General features: G+C 36.9%; 1 protein-coding gene across 1 annotated transcript in view; it reads left to right on the top strand.

The window, feature by feature from the left end:
• Positions 1-20542, top strand: part of ITGA1 (integrin subunit alpha 1) — a 77163-nt gene extending 56621 nt beyond the window's left edge. The window contains exons 16-30 of the mRNA XM_067315141.1: positions 2010-2173; positions 2371-2507; positions 3499-3609; positions 4154-4239; positions 4398-4533; positions 5577-5657; positions 6260-6336; positions 7043-7132; positions 8146-8248; positions 9776-9889; positions 12396-12500; positions 13652-13756; positions 14929-15021; positions 15606-15722; positions 16488-20542. Coding sequence (XP_067171242.1) covers positions 2010-2173; positions 2371-2507; positions 3499-3609; positions 4154-4239; positions 4398-4533; positions 5577-5657; positions 6260-6336; positions 7043-7132; positions 8146-8248; positions 9776-9889; positions 12396-12500; positions 13652-13756; positions 14929-15021; positions 15606-15722; positions 16488-16532 — 1564 coding nt within the window. The 3' untranslated portion in view covers positions 16533-20542. The remainder of the gene's footprint in view (positions 1-2009; positions 2174-2370; positions 2508-3498; positions 3610-4153; positions 4240-4397; positions 4534-5576; positions 5658-6259; positions 6337-7042; positions 7133-8145; positions 8249-9775; positions 9890-12395; positions 12501-13651; positions 13757-14928; positions 15022-15605; positions 15723-16487) is intronic.
• The last annotated feature ends 200 nt before the right edge of the window (positions 20543-20742 follow it).

Below are 20742 nucleotides of genomic sequence, written 5' to 3'. Positions count from 1 at the left end.
TTTTTAAATACATCCTGTTGCGTTGTGTTACGCTCTTTTTGTCCTTTACCCTTTTAGCCCATTGCATTGCCTTTCCCAGATGTTTTGCCTTTTAGGACTTCATCTCCACAAAACTAGTAGGACAGCTCTCAGTACAGAGAAGAATGCATCAAAGTCTCTGTAGGATCAGGTTCTAAGACTGTAAGATGATTTGGAAGGAAACTCAATGTTACCGACTCCAGACTTTTAAGAGTTATGACCCACAGTCCTCACAGAATGAAAACATGACTTGAACTTTAATATCATAACAAAAAGTTAGGGATTTCCTGTTTTATAGTTTCTACCCTCAATTTTGATGACATTTACAAACTTTTTTCTGAAATAATGATGAGGTAGATTATTTCTTTATTTTTATGAAAGCTGAGAATTCTCCATAACTGATCACCTCTAGAATGATAAGCAAACTACCCGATATTCATATTAAGACTTTCAAGGGCCTTCCCCAGGGGGAAATGATATTTTCTGCAAGTTTTTTACTACTTGGTTCAGTGGATGTCTGATCTGTAGTAAGTCTTGAGACAAGTAAAAGAATCATTTTTCTTGCAACTTTGCCAGCTGTATGCAGTGCTTACAGCAGCTTTTGCCTTGTTACATTAATATAATTTATTGTCCCTTCAGCATGATTGAGTTTGCCAGTTTATATGTTGGAGGCATCAAAAGCAACAAATATTTTGGGTGTTTTTTTTCTGAAGATCTGAACTCTCTAAATAATATTTTTATTGGCTGGGGACACAGTGCAAATCCCACTGATTCTCGGTGAGATTTGGGGTCCAGGGTGCTTAAAGGCTCGACGGTCAGGTTGGTGTAGCTTGGCAAGTCACTGTGCACTAGCTGACCATCGTAACTGGGAGGTAAAATGCTTTTGCTTAAAATCCTTTCATGAAAGTTTAAGTTAATGCCTACTGCTTCATATTTGCTGTGGACACAGGCATACTTCTTCATACAGAAGAGCCTGGCATTCTCATCTGCCAGGGACAGCGCTGGCTAAGCAATCACACCCGGTCTCTGCAGTCCTTCCAAATGCTTGTGCAGCCGTGCAGGGAGCTGGGACAGGGAACTGATCAAGCTGGAACAAAGATCACCCCCTCCCCTTCCACCCGTTATTTTTGAAAGTCATTTTTTAACTTCGACCTGAGCTTCAGTCTGTTCACCTTGCAGCAGCATCAAAACTTTCATCCATTTAAGTTAAGGGAGGCGATAAGAGCAAGAGCAAGGACTGCCCAAGCTGCTTCAGAAAGCTGCCGGGTCGGCGACCTGCGTGCTGCTGCCACAGCTCCTGTCCTTCTCCCTGCCAGCCCAGTGCCTACTCACCCCCACCAGGCTCTCCCTGCGGCCAGGGCTCACCTGCCCCTTCCCTGCGCTGCTTGGATCACAGAGCTGAAGAAAGATACTTCGCCAGCTGCTTTCTGCTGGTTTAGTATGCTGGGATATTCCGTATTGAGCTCAGACAAGGAACTGAGCCAGAGCGAAGTAACGCATTGCGGGCACAGGGGTGAAGGGCAAAGGGGAGCTCAAGTGGTGCAAGCTGCTAGTGAATCGCGGCTTGTTTATCTACCCATAGCCTAAGAGCTGACGTGCTATCCTCCATGGGTAGTAACTTCTTCCTCTGCGGCTGCTACTGAGAATGGGTCTGAGTCTTCCGAAATGGAGCTTTCTGAAATGTCAAAATGTCTTTTGAAACAGAACTGGCTCTATAATTGCTTAAACGCTTTTGAAAATCTTTCCTTTCATCTTGTACCCCATTCTATAAGACGTACAGCACTGTAGAGAAACCCTGTGACCATTTTATCTTTAATATATAGTTTACTGGTACTCTGTATAGACTGTGTTATTAATTACCTGTCTACATCATCAAATATGTGTATTTTAATGTCCAGGATTGCACATTTTATAGGTTCATTTTTAAAAAGTTATAAAAGTTGCTGCTGTTATTTTCAGGGGATTCCTTCCCTTTTTGTCTTTTTGTTAAGGTCTCGTGATGTGGCTGAAGTAACTGCTTCCATGCAGTTTACACCCCAAGAAATCAATATCCAACAGCAAAACTGTCAGATAAATAAAAGAAAAACCATATGCATAAATGCCACAATTTGTTTTGAAACCAGACTAAAATCTAAGGAAGATGTATTTGAATCCAGTAAGTAAACAAGCACCAAGCTATAGAATCTTTGCATATAGAACTGTTACTCTCATTACTCTACTCACATTAGTTTACTTCTCAAAAAAATGTAATGTAACTCTTTTTTAAATTCAGTATTCAAAGTGCATTTAAAATATTGGCAAAAAAAAAAGAGGTAAATTTGGTCATAATGCTGATCTGAACTTCCTTTGCAGGTCTACAGTATTGGATTACTCTTGACTCACAAAGACAAATATCTCGAAGCTTGTTCACAGAGAGCCATGAGAGGAAAATGCAAAAAAATATTACCATCAAAGGGTCAGAATGTATTAAACATAACTTCTACATGTTGGCAAGTAAATCATTTAAAGTGGCTATGTTTTTCTCATGTTGATATTGTAATAAGTCTTTAATATATTGTATTAATTATAAACTGGATGAAAATTCTGCATCTAGAATTATAATTAAGAAGTGTACATGAAATTCATTTACTATTTAGGATTTGTATATTTGTGTATGCATATAGTTATAAACTATTTATTTATATGTAAAGACTGTTTACTATTGTCTCTGCTATGTATCTGTGTTTAGAAAGAGCATAACACATTTAGTTGAATTCCGCAGCCGTAGTGGTTAATATTTAGGTGCGTTCAATACTCAGCAGGAGCATGGGGGCTGAAAGGCTAATTTGCATATTGGATTCCTTCTAGTAAAACTGTATAATCAAAAAAGTCTCAAATTAGGTTTGAGATAAAGAATACTAATACACTGTAAAACAGGAATGTAATTAGCAACTGTAGGTATGAAATTGTCCAGATTATAACTAATGTGCAGAGTGAACAGAGATGTATATTATAAGCTAGCTACATTTAAAATATTAGCAGTTTCACAACTGTAGCTGAATTCAAAACTAATGATAAGTGATACCTAGTATTTGCTTGAATATGCAATACATTTCCCAATTTTGACTTCACACAAGATGATACTGCTCCTGTTCATCTTACTGATCCTGTAAGCACAATAAAAAAAGAAAAGGTCAAGCTGACATTTCTGAGGCATTCTTAAATAAATCTGTGTTGGAAATGCTTGGGCTATGTGACATTTCTATGATGAGATGAGACACACAAAAACAACAGTAGGTATTTATAAGGTTTGGCTTACACACTAAATGCTTTGTCATCAGTTACAGGCATTTGAATGCTTTCCTAGCACAGTAAGGATGGCAACAGTGTGACTGGAAAATATTTTATCTCAGCATTCTGTATTTTTTTTAATCCTCCTTCAGTCGCTTAGATATTAAAGTGAATGTCCATAACAGTAATCTCATTTTCTTTATCTTCTAGGACAAGCCTGACTTTCAGGACCCTGTAAAGGTTTTGCTGGAATTCAATTTCTCTGATCCAGAGAGTGGACCTGTACTTGACAGCAACTTGACAAATTCAGTATATAAATGTGTAAGTCAGTAAGAGTCTGTATTAATACCCAAAGTATTTAGGGTAAAATTCATAGCCCACACAAGGTCTGAAAGTATCATCCACAAATTGGCTGTAGAGGAAGGGTGGCTGAGCCTGTCCAGAAGATGTTTCTTCCAAACAAGTCTCCAGGAGTGAAGAGCTCAATTCAATGAGCTTGGGGAATCAGCACTGGGTTTTAAAGCTGTCCAAAGTTAACAGAAGATAAAAGAGAGTACAAGCAATTTTATTGTCTGTTTTACGTGGATAGAGCAGGGGAATGTTAGTCATATACTTTGGGTGGTGCTAGGCATCATTCATACTACTATTGACTCTTTTTGTAACCTAGATGTTTGTAACTTATAAGGGAATAACTTATAAGGTTATGTTTCACCTGCACACTTTACATGTACTGATTAATATTAGGAAAGACTTCTTTGACTGTCAGACAGAAGACCTTATTATATAAAATAAGATAATGCATTAAATGCAAGTATTTAATTTTGATAATAAATGTAATAAAATTGAGAAAATACTATTGTTGCAGATTTCTTTCAGAAAAGATTGTGGAGCCAAAAATAAATGCATTTCAGATCTCGTTCTAAATGTAAAAGCAAGCATAGCTGGAGACAGGTAACTACACTGGATTTACTGTATCACTTAATATCTGTACAAAATTTCTATGTAAATTATAAACTCTGTACTCTAATAAGATAACACTATGGCATAATTTCCAAATCAGAAAACAGATTTAAAGTTAAGATGTCCAACAAACTTATTTTATTTTACAGCTCTTCTCCATTCATTGTGAAGTCACGAAATGATAAGTTCACCATCCAACTATCTGTCAAGAACAAAAAAGACAGTGCCTATAATACTAGAGTTTTGGTTCAGTATTCTCCAAATATTATTTTTGCAGGAATTGAGGTAGGAATTTTTCACTTTTATCTTTATCATAATCTATATTGCTAGGGAGATCTGAGGAATCCATTATATTAAGGCCTGAATTTTACTGCTCTGGCATCCTCTCAGTCAATTGGAAGAGCTGTCATTGGGAGTGCCATCCTCACTTACACATCTAAGATAGTGTATTTATTTTGACCTGAGTGGACTATGGCTTCTCCTCCCTTAATGACAGACACAAGTTTTACAATGACACTAAGGCAGAAAGTAAGTGCCTGTGTCTAAGAGATGAATATCAAAATCACAAATCCTTTGTACATCTGTAGACCCAGAAATGCCTTCTTATTCATCAGTACAGTTCCTGAGCTCCTCAAATTCTCCTTTTGCACACGTACAAAAAAAGCACTGCCTTGGAAGGGCAGCACGGCTCAGTGCCTGCCTCATACCTACCTCAGAGCATTTCCAAAGTAGCTGTTTTTCTGCTTATGTTCACCAAAGGGCCTGACTCAGTATATAGACTAAGAATTCACCCCAGCTCAGGTGATAAACATTTGAGAAGGTTGTTTTCAGTCAACAGTCTTCATGTTGCCTGAAGAATATTATGAGAAATCAAGGGTCCATAGCCCTGTTGGTGACCCTGTGGCCATAATTTATGAAGAATGAATGTCATTTTTTGATCCCAAGTTAGGTACACAGTTTCCAAAATTACACATAAATACTACGTACTTATACATATGTTGATCTGTTAGACCCTGTGACTAATTTACATGAGGTCCAGTTTGTATATAATAAATGTTAACGTTCCAAATGCTTTCACTGGAAGGGAATAATGGCAACTAACTGATGTAGATGTCCATATGTGGAAATTGTTTTGCAGATGTTGTGGCTTCCTATTTTAGTTCCAGTTCAGCTAAAATTTTGACTCTTACAATGTTTTGATGATGAAAAGTGACAGTGTTATATAGGTTTGATAAACCATTGATGGTTTATTTTCTTGGTCAAAATTTAACAAGTGTTTGCACATGGTCAAACTATAAAAAACTGATTTCACTTTCTTTTCTGTTTAGGATATTCAGAAAGATAGTTGCGAGTCCAATCACAACATCACCTGTAAAGTGGGATATCCATTTCTAAAACCTGCGCAAGAGGTAAAATGTTCTTATGTGGGGAAGGTTTCTTTGCTCTGTGTTGTTCTAAGGCCAGGAGAATCCATGTTGGCCTTGGTTATAATGAGTAGGCAATTTTTGTGATACCCAGTAGTCATTTATTTACACTGTAAACATTTTTGTTCAGTATTCTAGGCATTTTACTGTACACTGTAGGTGAAATTCCAGCAGCCTTCTCTAAGCAGCTCATCTCCACTGTAGTTGTGAGGCTTTGGCATTTAGTTCCTTCTTCAGGCAGTGGAGAAAAAAGTGGTTTTGGTAGATTGCTTGCAAGATCAGCTGGGTTGTATTAAGAATCATTTAGCTATGTATTTCTAATACATATGTAAGAAATTTTATTGAGACTTCTCAGTTCTGAAAATTTGAGGCTATTGTTTAATAAAGTGGTGACTATTAGATTTCCTTCTTGTTTGGGGCAAAATCAAAAAAGGGGATTCCTTCATAGAAAAGGGTTAAAATGTGAATAAGGATTCCATAGATACAAGTACCGAAATTTAGCTCATTTTTCATCAGATCAAACCTTATTAGTGTGCTTTTATTTCCTTTATTGCCTTTAAAAATGTGTAATTTATTTCTTCAAACAGATTTCCTTCAAAATATCATTCCAGTTCAATGCATCTTATCTACTGGAAAATGCTACTGTTCATGTATATGCAACAAGGTTAGTTGCAGTTGTTGTTTTTTGTCTTGTGGGTTTTTTTTTGTTTTGTTTTGTTTTGAGAAAGCACTGCAGCTTTGTGTTTCATAGTAAAACTCAGAAGAGGTTAAATAATCTGTAGAGCAGACAGCTTTAGAGATGTACTGAAGAGTAACAAGCAGTAAATCGAGTAGACTAAATAGCTGTTTGTCTCTAGAGCCTGTGAGTCACAAATGAGTCAGAATTCACAGGAGTTTTAGCTTCAGAAAAGTTTTAATCACTTACAAAATTACCATAGATTTTAGCATAAGTTGCAGTCTATGCTATGGAAAGGCTCAGCCCTTAAACAGCACCAGCATTGCAGAAGTTTGCCTTGATAGAGCTGGGTGGGTCAATGGACCTCACTTGCCCTTGGTGTTTGCCATCCCTGGAAAATACAGGAGTGGTGCAAGAATAGTGGCCGTGGTGTGATCCATGTTCATTCAGTCAGCTGCAGTCTGTATTCTCTTTTTAACAAAGATGTGTCTCTGAGCTGGGACTCATGCAGGGCTTACCTTTTTAGTTACTGGAAATAGCTTTTTGAATTTACTTTTAGTAGCTAATAATTAACTGGAAGTGACTAGTGTGTTTTTGTACCCAGAGCTTTAAGTATTTCAGTCTCTCCAGTAGTCCTATTGTGTGTGCAGATGAATGTCACAGTCTGACCCTAGTGGCACATGTTTTGTTTTAGTGACAGTGAAGAACCACCTGAGACCTTGACTGACAACAGAGGACACGTTACAATTCCAATAAAATACGAAGTAGGATTAATATTTGCAAGGTATTCATGCTTCTCCAAGCTTCTATTTGCTAGCATATTAAATAGCAGGTGCTCAAAGAAAATATAATATTGCTTTCTTGTTGAGCTGTGCTTGATTAAGCGTCTACAAATGACAGCTTCTAGTCTCTTGAATAGAAGCACAGGCTTAATTGAAAACAGCAGTTGTATGAAATAATGGAGCAGTCACTGTCCCTATCAGGCTCCGCCTTATCTAAATTTGATCTGCAGTTTGAAAGCACAACAGCAGCTTTTGTTGACTCTTGTACTTTGCTCCATTCATTCAGAAGCATTTCAGGTTCATAAGAAAGCACACTTCCAGCTTCCTGATAGCCAGGAATTTTTATCACTGTGGTAATGCATAGTATGGTGTTTTCTTTCCACCTTCAAAAATTATCCTCAATTTTAGTTTCTTGCAGGGTTTTTTATCAGTTCAGATAAAAATTAATGCAGGTCTTGTAGCATACTTTGTTTTCAGAAATAACTGGACTTCAGTTAAAGTCTGTCTGTGAAAAAAAGGTATAGTGTGTATAAAAAATGTCATAGAATACAGTGCATGGTGTGCGAGTGAATGATTAAGTTAAATTCATTTTGAGTGCGTTTCAGAGTTCAAATCCAGCCTTCATTTGTCCCATATGGGACAAGGTTGAACTTAGCTGGTTTTGCTCTGCTTTTTCTTTGTTCTCTCCTTTTTTTTTCCTTTTTTTTTTTTTTAGGAATCTGCCTGTTTCACATGGCAGTACTAGAATAAGGAATGGCACAGCTAAAATAAGGATGACATAATCAGGCCCTGATGCATCATTTTTGGGAGCAATATTTGCCTATTTCTAGCTTTAACTGAAAACATTTGAAATATACATAATAGTTTAAAAACAGCACTACTCAGAAAATGGATGAATTGTACTTTAGTGGCAAAATTAGCTCTGGAGGATTAATAAAATAATGAAAAGATCTATATAATTATCTGGTAGAGTTAATTGGTTTTTTGTACATATTGTTTGTTTTTTAACCTGCAGTGTTTCCAAAGAGTACCATGTTATAATTGCAGCAAATGATACTGTCCCTACTGCTATTAACACAACTGAGAACATTGGGGATGAAGTTACTCTACATTATAGGGTAAGAAACAAAACTGCATGGTATAGGCACTGGCTTCAAATATTTTCATCTACTTTGATTCACTTAATGTGATAACCTATTGCTTAAGTAGCAGGTATGCAATACATTAATCCTTCTGTATGAGCTTTTTGTGCTTAACTCTTTTTTTGTCTTGCTTAGGAATAATGCGAGTCAGAGGTTTTCATTGTGGTCCATTTTCTGTGGGATAATTCCAGTGGGCTTTAGAGCGACTGCCTTAAGCAGGGGAAAGAAAGCATGTGCTAGTAAATTAGAAGTCAACCTAAATTCATTACAGTTTGGAACAGATATTTCCAAAAACCTATCAGCTTTGAAAAAGAAATACCATGCTTTAAGAACATTGTCTTCCTGATTGACAGAAAATTGCAAACTAAAATCACTTGGAATGGAAAAGATATTTGGTGGACTAGAAGTCCAGCCTCAAGGGGTAATAGGACTGAACTTAGTCATTTCAAAAGAATCCCTGTTTCCCAATGTCAGGTCCAAAGCTGAGCAAGGGTCTGATATACAAAGAATAAGAGTCTCTACATCATCAACTTTCTGTCTATAAGAAATGGGCGATGGAAAGGTCTAGCTCTCTCTATACAGCAATGACAAAGGTTTTGTTATATATTTTAGCCCACCTACAGTGTTTACTCAGCTTCTCTTTTTAGCTTAAAAGTCTAAATCCAGTAGTCCAAAGGCTTTTGGTGGATGTTTAAGACATTATTCATCTGATTTCTAATTCTTCCCTTTCTTAATATAAAAGGGAGCTGTTGGACTGCAAAGCATATCATTTAGGATCTAGTAAGAGTAACTCATCTCTGCAGGCAGCTTATCATAAATAAGTTGTCAGAAGAAAAAAACATGAAAGGGATCCTGAGTATTTATTAAGCTCATCTGCTTCTGAGGCAGGATCACCAATTTGCCTGCCACCAATTCCACTGATGCATTTTCTCTGCCACAGAAGGCCTGTTCAGAAGGACCTGCAGCTTATAATTGTGTCCTGTGACCTGGGGAATGCATGTCTTGTCAGGGAAAAGAGGGGAAAGGAGTGGATGTGCAGGAAGGCTGTTGCCTAAGCACACTTGGGAAGGAACCACAAGGAGTCACTGTCCTTCTCAGCAGTGGCTCCTCTGGTATGTTAAAGCATTTTGGGGGCTTTTTTAAAAATTACAATGAAATTAGCTTATACATAGAAGTTCCAGATTGCAAGCAGATACAATAAAAAAAGATGAAAGGAAGGAATCAATGTCAAAATACCCCTTTCCACCTGTTCTCTTAGTTTCCTTCAATAAAACATTTTATTACGAAGACCACAAGAGAATGTGTCTGCTAATTCAGAACAGGCTACTCTTGGGGAAAATGTAATAGTGTTCATCACGCTCATTTTTGGCATGACTGATGGTGGGGAGCGAAAAAAACACAAAAGAAAAAAAACACCACAGAAAAGGAAGAACCCACAATCACATACCAATAGAATAAGGAAAGTACTGAACCCCAAAACCATATTTTTCTTGTTTCTTACAGATTGAAAAAGGTGAACACTTTCCAATGCCAAACCTCACACTGCAGATCTTATTCCCCAATGAAACATCAGTCAAGAACAGTCTTCTCTACCTTACTGCCTTGTCACCTTCCAACGTAAGCTAGGAATTTATGTTTTCATTATTGGTGTTTAAATTTGGAAAAGATTTTGTTTGTTGCAAGGAATTTCAAAATGCAAGTACTTGGATTTATGCATAGCTTCAAGGTTAATCTTGATTTTCTTCTAAAAGACAAGATGCTGGTGTTTTAGTAGAAGGTAAAAGTGTGCATAGGAAGACAGAAACAAAGTTTCTCAAAAGGAAACAAGCAAACTGAAAAGCGCACTGAATGCTAATTTGAAGATAATGAGATTAATTTGATATATTGCCAAGTGACAAGGGGTCCAGGCTGGGATATCAGAGATACAAGTTTCTTGCTTTGTTTTGCCTACTGAGTCTATGATTATATCTCCTTTATTAGCAGTTCTTCTTGAGAAGGCTCTAGTCCTGCTAGAGACTGTCCTGCTAGATTTAAATCTAGAGCACAGTCTCCTGTTCAGTAATCTTTTCTTCTGTTACTGAAAGTAGCCTTCCTGTACATCTGCTCTCGAAAACTAGCAATCCTCTGACCTCTTCCTTGTCTGGGGCACTGAGACATCTTAAAGGTGTGGTAGGTCACATCTTTCAAATACTCTTCACTGCAGCCATATTTCAAGAGTGATTAGTTTTTCCATTTCATTCCTGTAGAGCAGCAGGAGAGATCACAATTTCAGCAAGTCCCATGGTTCCTATAGGTATTAAAACTAGAACTGCATGAATGATTTAGTGATTGAACAACCCAAATCTTACTAAGTGGTGACCTGAAGCTCCTTTTTTTTGTATTTTTTACTCAGAAACACACACACATTCACATCGCAAATACTTCATTTAGTTTTGAGGTGTTGCACCACTAGAAACAAAACAAAGGGTCAAAATGAAAGTTCAAAGTTTGCTTTAAACAAAAATATTTCATGTTTAGAATGCAAAGAAATTATGTATGTTCCTAAATTCCTTCCCCCGTTATTTCATTCCTAGCCAATCACTGCATTTGAACTAAGTTTTTTACATAATTTCACAAATCTGCATTTTTCTTCAGGTATAATTCACCTGCCTGTAGCTACCCCCTAGTAATAGTATTGTGACAAAGTTCACTGCAGGGAATTCACAATCCTTCTTCACACTAGTATTCTGAAAGTAAATGACCTGGACCAAAAAAACAAAGGGACCAAAAAAACACTCTCCCCCCACCCACTACTGAAGGGTTTGCCAGCTACTTTTGAAGGAGGCAGGGACAGGCAGCTGTGTCCGCACACCCACTCCTCCCCAGGCAGCAGGGCGGAGGCAGAATCCACTGAGCAGTTTGCTCATTGTGGATCTCCTTCCTGCAGTTAAGAAGATCTAGCCTAACATAAATGCTCTAGTAAATACTAGGGATTAGGAAGTTCTTTAGCTTCCAGGGGACTCATCTGTTCAGTCACAGCTCAAAGCTATCTAGATAAAGGAAACAGAAAAAAAGGCAGATTTTGGAAAACTAAGTCTGAAGGCGTGTTCCTATCCAAGAGCTGTTCAGTTCTCTTAATAGCCAGCTCTTGCTGGTTCATGTAGCAGTCATCTTACAGGAAGCTCATATTTGCTTCTACAGCAGATGTTTAAGTAGCTGGGCAGAGTTTAGATTAAATTATCTCATAAAAAGTTCACTTGTTTGAAAAATGGTGTTTCGATAGCTATGCCATCTGCATTTGCTCTTCTGCACGCTTGCAATATGCAGTTTTATTGCATTTAGCTGCTTAGTACACTTAATAAATATTATTAATCTTAGCTTGTTTCCAGAGTGTCACAGATGAGTGATGCAATTCACTCTAAAGGGAGAAGCAGCAATATGTTTTACTGAGATAAGATAGTGATTTAACAAAGTTCAATGGCAGATAAAACTGATTTAACAAGATACAATGGCAAGGCACACTTGGTTATTTACTGCATGGAGGGCAGGGTCAGACAAAAGTGTCAAGGAGACCCTCCCAATGAGTCATGAGGTTCAGAGTGGATCTCCTTGCTTTCCAAACTCCTTCTCAGAGGAGTCTGGGTGCAGCTGAATCCAGTCTTAGTCCCAGACTTGGTCAACAGTTTATATCTAAAGGATTATGTGCACAATCAATCAGAGATGCAACTTAGCAAAGTTTGCAAAGTTTCAGCACGCTATTAGTCACTTACCAAGGGTATGTCATGGGTAGGGAACCCCATCACCTTGAGGGGCATCCCTACTCAAGAGGTAATTCTGCCATGCAGGAGAGCTCAACAGGCTCTGGGCTACCTCCTATTTATGGCGTAAGATGGGTGACTCGTAGTCATATTTGCATACCAGCTGTATTTGGGGGGGTGCATGCTTAATTAGCCCCTGACTATGCGCTGTTTGTGGAGAGGTCAGGTTGGGGGCAGAGGTGAGGGCATGGGGCAGGGAAGAGCACACCATCACACAGAGCTTTTAGGCTTTAGAGGAAAGAAGGGCAGGGGTTTTTTTTGGGGGGAGGGGGGTAAAAGACTGGATATTCAGGCAATAAGAATAATATTTGTATTTCTTCTAACAGAATGCTATCTGCCAAACTAGTCACCCTGTAGACCCTTTAAAGATCAGCTCTGGGAAACCATTTGTGTTGCAAAACATAAAAGAACCTACAAAAGATACAATTATGGTAAGCCTACACAAAGTGTATATATTACTTATAGGTATTAACCCAGATCTTTTGAGCTGAGTATTTCTGCAATAAAAGTATAAAATTGACTCTCAAACTACATGGAAACTGACTTTGTTTGTCTTAATACCCTGAAAATACCCTTCTTTACATCAGACTGACTATATATTTTTATTATTTCTGGCTACAGAACTGTATATGGAGTGGAATTTTGGACCGGTTCTTAGCAGATGTGTAAATCATGGTAGCACACTTGATAGCTGAGTAAATCTTTACCTTCTGTATACCTGTTGTAATTAACAAATAATAGTATTTTGAAAGCTTCTCATCTCCCTTTCAAAAATTTTAAGACATCCAGTTAAAAATGCTTTCAAATGCTACCACTCTGATGTGACAGATTTTCTAGACAACTAGTAGAAATGTAACTGATGATCCCAGTTGAAAAGGACTGGCCTCTCACATTTAACACTAGCTGAGACAGAAGAGTTGCAGAGTACAATTTTGCTGACATAGTTATGTTGGTAAGTAAGTCAGGAAGAAACCAGCATATTTGGCATAGTTGTACAAGCTGAATTTCTGGTGTCCACGAAGCTATGCCAAGAGAATTTAGCCATGCTATCATACATCCTTCACAGAGGTGATATAGGTGTAGGTGTCTCAGCATACGGGCTGCAGAGTGCTGGTCATCAGGACATTGAAAGTAATCAGAGCCTTGCAGATGTCTCTGAAGTACTGAACTTCTCTTACCCTCCCAACTAGCAAATGACACTGGGCAGTAAGATACTTAGCTTTTTTTCCCATGTGAAAGGTTCAGGCGTCCAGCAGTTTGAAAGGGTTAAGAAACACTGCAAGGAAGCCACAGCTGTTTTGGCAGAAAAACACTTCTCGAGGGGGCAGGCTGTGCCTCCTTCAGGGATCTCTGATCATGAGCTTATGCTGTAAAAACTGGGACCTTTCTACCACAGAGTGAAAATCAAAACTTGTTTAATTACTGCAGTGTAGTTTTCATCTAAAAAGCTCCAGTAATTAACATCAACTTAGTGTTGATGTCACAGCATATCTATGATTTCTACATAGTGTGTTTACATGTTTTTATTGTAGTAATATTAAAAATCTTTTACTATTAATTCATGCTGGTAACTTTTAAACAGGACTGTGATACATACAGCTGTGCATTTATAAATTGTGCCCTGGTCCCATCTGACATAACTCAAGTGAATGTTTCATTCAGAGTATGGAAACCTACCATCATAAAAGTAAGTAAATCCCATTTGTGTTTATAATACTCTTGGGTCTGAAAAAAATAAGATATTGTAATGTCTTTTTGAAATTATATCTTTAATTATCTTAAGTATCAATAGTCCTCTAGTACTTGAAATTGTTTCTCTTGCGATTTTCTAAATTTCCTCAAAATTAATTTGCATGCATTTTATTGTCTTTAAAGTAGGTACCTAGAACTTAACAAGATATTCAAAACACATATTAGAAAAACTAACCCTCACTTGTTCTGTAATGCTGATCATTTTTTTATTAGTTAGTTATGCATCCAAAATTCTAATTCATCAGAAGTAAGGGGGGTACATAGAAACCTATCATTTTTTATTAAGTTGTAGTCTGGAAAGATTTCTCAGGTCTAGAAAGGATTTGTGATCAAAAGGAGCAGACAGAGGACAGCGAGTAGACATCAGAGCACACCTCAGTGTTGTCTGATGCTTATGATAATCATGAAGTTGTTTATTTTGCTCAGCTGATGAATCTTTGACACCAAACTTGTGTTTTGTGTCTTTGTCTTTTTCTGGAAAATAACAGGATGGTAGGGGAGGGGGAACCTCCACACAGCAGAATTTTAAAAAGCCTGTCTCTGTGGTCAAAGTAGTCAAGATTAATTAGTATTTCTCTGTCATCTCTGATCTTTGCTCTTTTAAAACGATATTGCTGTCTTGCAGCATGTGCTGCTAAAGGTGGCATGCATGAGCACCTTCACTGACTTTTATGTGCGCACATTTTTCAGCAGCAGCAGCAGCACAAGTTCTCCCAGGTTTAATTGCAGGCTTTTTATTTCAGTCCCAGAATTTGAGCCCTTCCTGAGGCTCATCCTTCCACGTGCTGAGGATTCTGGACAATTTGTCCTGGTGGGCCAGAGATCCCTGTATGCTATTTCTTTGTCTCTTTCTTCTTGAAAATGGACAGAATTTAGCATCAAGGGCAGGATTAATGTACCGTTTAAGCACTCTTCTAGTTTCAATAGTAAAATTGTTGTTTTGCCCAATTTTATTTAACAATGGCAACAAAGATGCCCCACTATGTATGCATCCATCACAAAACTTTGTTCTTTATCCTTAAGTTTTCCCTCACCCTTCTTATTTCTACAAAGCTGTCTACTTCAAAATATCGAGTATAAACCATAGGCATTTCTCCTTTCTTCCAGGCAAGTATTCACAGCTTAACCCTTGTTGTAAAAGCATTACTTAGAAGTGAAAACTTATCACTGATTTTGAGAAAAGACCATCAAAAACTAGAGGTAAGCACATGATAATTCATGGATTTACTCTTCACAGGCTTTACTCTGCTACTGAATCATTCATTGTCATTCATTACTAGTGAACTGTTTGCTACCTGTTGTAAACTACTGTCCTCTTCTAATGTTCCTTATTTCAGTTTAGTTTACATCAAACAAACCTGGTTTAAAATTAAATTAGTATCCACACAACCTTTTGTATTAATTTAATTTAATTGGTTTAGAGGCTTTGTTAATTACTGCCATCTTTCAGGGAGGCAGGCAGTGAGTGATAAAGACTCTACTAAAGAAACTCCCTAACATAGACTTTTTCTGCTCATATTTTAGCTACTCTTCCCTAAATCCTCTGTAGCAATGATTACTGACTTACAGCAGGGCCAATGTTCATTAAATTAATATACATCATGAGATATATAAGTACAAAGTTTGATATTGGAGATTTTTTTTCTCAATTCCCTCCTACAAATTCCTGTATTTAAAATGAAATGGTACTCTGGAAAATCAGTGCCTACTGATAAAAGTTATGCTGCTCTGTTGACACTTTAAAGGGAAATGCTATTTTTTTTTACATTCTTAACACTTTTCAGACTATGATTAAGATTTCCAAAGAACTCCAACCGGGTACTGTCCCCTTATGGGTTATTCTCCTGAGTGTCTTTGCTGGACTCCTGATACTTGCACTGCTTATATTTGCTTTGTGGAAGGTAAGCTGCACATTCTCGTCTTCATGAAAATAAACAAATATGCTTAAATTCTCTGCCTTGTTCTTCCTGTAACTAGAACTTCACAGACACTAATATTATCTATTAAGCACAATGAGATCTAGAAATGGTAAATTAATAAAACTGCATTTTTCCGAAGTGTAATATGCCATGCTCACCAGTTGGCACCTGTACTACCAGTATGTTATGAAAAGACAAATGTAAATAGATTTTAGCACTCCAAAGCTTTTTTTGTTTTAACTTCGGCTGCGGCCTTTGTTAACCTGGCCGTTTTCTCTTTGCACTAGATACTAAGCCTGTGCTTTAAGTATTACCACAAGTGGGCAGTATTCTCCAGGCTAAATATACAGTTAATGCTTCAGTTAGAAGGTTACATCTTATAAATTTCAACATGCATACTCTCCTGAAAAATTTGACAACTATAAAATAAAGTATTATTTATTCAAATGAGTACCACTCTAATTAAGCTTGTTAGTTTTTGACATTTTGTGAGCATAACAATGATTCAGCAATCACTCACTGTATATAAACTGTACTCAGTTTGTCTGCTCTCATGAGATATCTCTTTAGTTTTTCCATTCCAGGAAAAACAATGTTGTACTTCACAGATAGAGAATTAAATGACTTTTTATTTTATCCATAAACATTAAAATAGTAATAAGAACCAGTGTGTGAATGCTGCCAATATGTACCAAGTTGTATGCTTTCAGCATCCTATTTATTAAATACTATTTTTCTCTTCTGTAGGCTGGGTTTTTCAAAAGACCACTAAAGAAGAAAATGGAGAAATGAAGGAAAAAAATGCAGAAATTTTTTCTCAGGTCTGCCTCAAATATGTGGCTGTAAAATTACAAACTCAAATATACATACAGTGTTCACAATGTTTTCTAAACTCCAGTGCATTTGAAAAAAAGAAGCAGAACAAGTCCAAGCAAACAAATTGAATACACAGGTGAATGATGCAAAGGAAGAAGAAACAGCTTTATGGTATTCTATGATACTCAAGGACATAACTTTAAATGTTACTCATTTTTGCAGAGTAACTCAGTTCAAAGATTCTAAGGTTTTTTTAATAGGGGAAGAATGCCCATTCATATTTTTATATGTATATACACATATGTGGAATCATTTTTCATCCCAAATTATGCAACAAGTCAGCTTGTATGTAGCAATCCCAATCTCTATCGCATTTCATGATTTTCGAAAGGAAAAAGCACTATATTCAAAATTTATATCTTATAATGGACTGCCAGTTTGTGAAGCAGAAAGTTCAAACTTTGAGAATGCATCAAACCCTGTATGGTATATCAATGCAATGATAATTCAGAAGATAGAAGCACCTGCAGGATTGTGGGTGAAAAAATACTGAAATTCCATGGACTTCTCTTTCTGCTCATTTTAGTGTGTCCAGCTATACCCAGGATACCTCAAGAAAGAGATTTTTATTGTCAAAAGGACCATTAAGGATTGATCCATTAAGGATTGAGCCATTAAATCATATAACTGTTTGAACTTGAAACAAATTTTTGCAGGCCTAAAAATGTATGCACAAAACATATTCAAGCCCATCTGATTGCACACTGTACTTAAATAAGCAGAGGCACAATTGTATCTGCAAAATGAAGTGTCCATATTTATAGAGAAAATATTTAGAGGTACCCTGAAAGTTTGACTGTTGCTGTATATCTTGGAGTAGCTAGGAGGGTGCTTTATAAACTGTCACTGTAAATTTATTGTGTGTCTATTTAATCCAATAAGTTGAAAGTGTACAAAGTGATAACTAACAGGAGCACAGATAGGAAACTTAGCACTGGCAAGCTTCTTCTAGTATTATCAGTCACACCTCATCTTTGTTACTTATGAGTTTAAGAAGTGATGAAGAATTTGCATATTAAATAAGCACTTAACAAATGATGTTTATTTTGTGTCAAAGACTTAAAATTTATATAAGAATACACTGAAATGTAGTTAGCAAACTATTTCTTTAAACCTATTTAGAACATTCAGTTTAACAGGAAACTTCCTCCTCCTTTCATTCACGCACTTGTTTTCCTTCTACAACAAGGGTTCATGGACTATATGTTGTCCTTGAGTCCTTCCCACATTTCTTGCAGCAACACAAAATTAGCAGAAGAAAGCGGGGGCCAGCAGGCAAAGTGCAACATTGCATCAGCATGATACAAGATTGCCAATCAATCAAAAAAGGTTGAGGAGTACTTCTATAAAATATACTCATTTGTGGGAATGCCTTTGTCTTGCCGAAGAAGCCAGCATAACTTATTCCTTTTCTTGGTACAATTCTCACTGATATGAAAAAATTCTTGCAGTTTCCCCAGAGGTTGTAACATACTGATAGGCTCCACTGACTTTTGGTAATAGCTTAAGAAGTAATAATATATTTTATACAGTTTTTTTTCTTTTCTTTAAGAAAAGACCATGGATTGCATTATACATGCTGGCAAGTCCAACTCTGGAAATGTGCCAGAACGTGTTTTATTATTTAAAAGATTCTGTCACTCTTAAGTCCCTTCTATCTAGTTCTTGAATTAGAAATTACTGAGAAAGGCTGAAACCTATGTGAATACAGCAAGTATGGTTATGTTTGAAATCATTTGTAATTTGTCCTTGTGTCTATGGGAAACGTGGTTATTAACAACAGTTTGTATAAAGTAGGGGGGTTCAGCGCTGAGGACAAAGCCCTCGGTGGGAACTCTGTGGGCAGCTGTGCCTTGCAGAGCCTGAGAGTCGCGATGAAGTCACCAGAGTCAGTGAACTTGAGTCACGTGCTCGTCTGCACATCTGAAAGTTGTACCTGATCTGAAGCGATCTGAAAGATGTGTTAACATCTGAGCATAGAATGACAGCTTGAATGGAAGCAAAAAATGAAGTAGAAGAGTTGTGGATAAGATCCCTGCTTCATTCATAATGCAAATTAGGTAGTCCTTGAAGGAAGGCAAAAATCCACTTGTTGAACAATGAACTTAAATTAATATTTGCAGAAGTGTTTTCATTCCAATGAGAGATACAGGTTTTATTTTTAAAAAATGTAAGATTATGCCAATTTGTCTGAAATAATTGCATAGCACATATCACCATGGGATCTGAATGCCTCAGAATTATAAATGCTTTATCCTTACAGTATCTCTGTAAAGGCATAGCAGTACTATTATCCTGTCGATTTTGTAAAGGAACAGAATTATGAAGGGACTGTGAGTTGCCTATGGACAAATAGAAAGTCTGTGGTAGCAGAGGAAATACTTTTATTATTATTCACCCAGTTTGTTAACCATAAGGTCATTTTTCCTGGCTTCATAAAATTAATCCCTCTACTTAAGTTATGCAGGTCACACATCATTTTTTTGTAGCATACTTTTATTTTTTTAAGCATTTCACTTTTCAGTTATGATAATCTGTTAAGCAGAGCTTTTTACTTTTTCTGATGAAATTTCTTGTTTAATTTTAGAGGATCAGCCTAACTGAATAATATACATCAATAGAACAGTCTATTTCCCTAGATAAAGACTACATAAAAATACAGTAGTATTATATCATTGCAAAGTACGTTTGAGATCAGAGTTCCATTCTTTTTAGTCTCACTTTGCACTGTGAAAGCAATAATAAGCTTCATATAACCACACTGCTTTCCTGTTTCTGTTGTGGTGCTTTCTTCTTTTTCACTTTTGTCCTATTATCAGATTTTCAATTGTAATATCTGCTTAAAATATTAGTATGTAAAGGGAATATCACAATAGCACATGTTACTTTCACACAGACTAAATTACTAAAAGCACTTTTTTTTGCCATAGAACCTTTCTACACAGCACTGCAAGACCTGTATTGTATTCCTTTTCACAATATACAACAGAAAAGTCTACTGACATCACTATTGCAAACTCCAGGAACATCTCATAGAAATTTGGCAGGCACAAACAGTATCAGAACAGCCTGTAATATGTTTTAGTCCTATAAAAAGAAACACTAGGGTTGTAATATGATTCTAAAAACTAGTGAGCTAAACATTTTTTTCATTCAAATAAAAACTTTAAAAAAAAGTTTGGGTGTATAATCAGGGCTGACACTATTGAGAGAGCCTAGCCCAGTTCAATTTCTAACTTCAGCACTTAAGTACCTAACGTTAGGAGGCACAGACAAGCTCTTTCTGTAGGACAGAACTTTCCTGGAAGGAAGCAAGAACCTTGAAATGCTTCAATCTGAAACTGTTTCTAGAAATTGTCGATCCCCCTATATAATTTAGGAAGACCTAGAAAGCCACATCTACAATAGAGAAATCTCCCTAGGCGGCTGCTTATGTTACAGTGCCTGTACGGTGTCATTTTGAGCCCTTGCTACGTACACACACACCTCACCTATCCTGACCCCTTCCCTAGCCCCTGGTACGTCTCCTGGGCCAAGTAATTTTAAGCACGATGACCCTCTTCTGCAGAGCTTGTCAGGTGAATCCACCTTCCCTTGGAACCAAGGCGTCTCATTTCACTGGGAACAGAGAGGCTGGAGTTAGGGTCATGCTCATATATGTACAATTGATGGTTCCACATTATCTAATTGTTTTAATTTCTTGGATTAACTGTTTTTTTAATATGGTGATGCCATCCAGAAAAAAAAATCAGAGCAAGAGAATCAAAATGCGCTGTTGTTAATTATACCACTTAACAGGAATAAGATGGAATTTTGCATCCTCTTTAAGAAAGCAAAATCACAACATTCTGCACTGCATTTCTTTTTCTTGTAAAATTATTCCTTGTGTTTTATTGATTAAAAAAATAAAAAATGGGTCTAGTGAACCTCCTTTGTAATGTATTTGTTTGCCTCCCAATGACACAGAATCAATATAAAGGAATATCAGTACCTAAAACCAAATCTATCAACCTCTCAATAGAAAGCTATTGTAGAAATAAGCATTGCACAGCATAACATCAATGAAATTTTGGAAGTACTGCAACTAAAATAAGCTGTCAAGCTTTCAGAAGGACATTGCCATTAA

The sequence above is a fragment of the Apteryx mantelli genome, chromosome Z (assembly GCF_036417845.1).
Source record: "Apteryx mantelli isolate bAptMan1 chromosome Z, bAptMan1.hap1, whole genome shotgun sequence".
NCBI lineage: Eukaryota > Metazoa > Chordata > Aves > Apterygiformes > Apterygidae > Apteryx > Apteryx mantelli.
The sequence above is the reverse complement of the archived record's forward strand: the minus strand, read 5'-3'. Positions and strand labels throughout refer to the sequence as shown.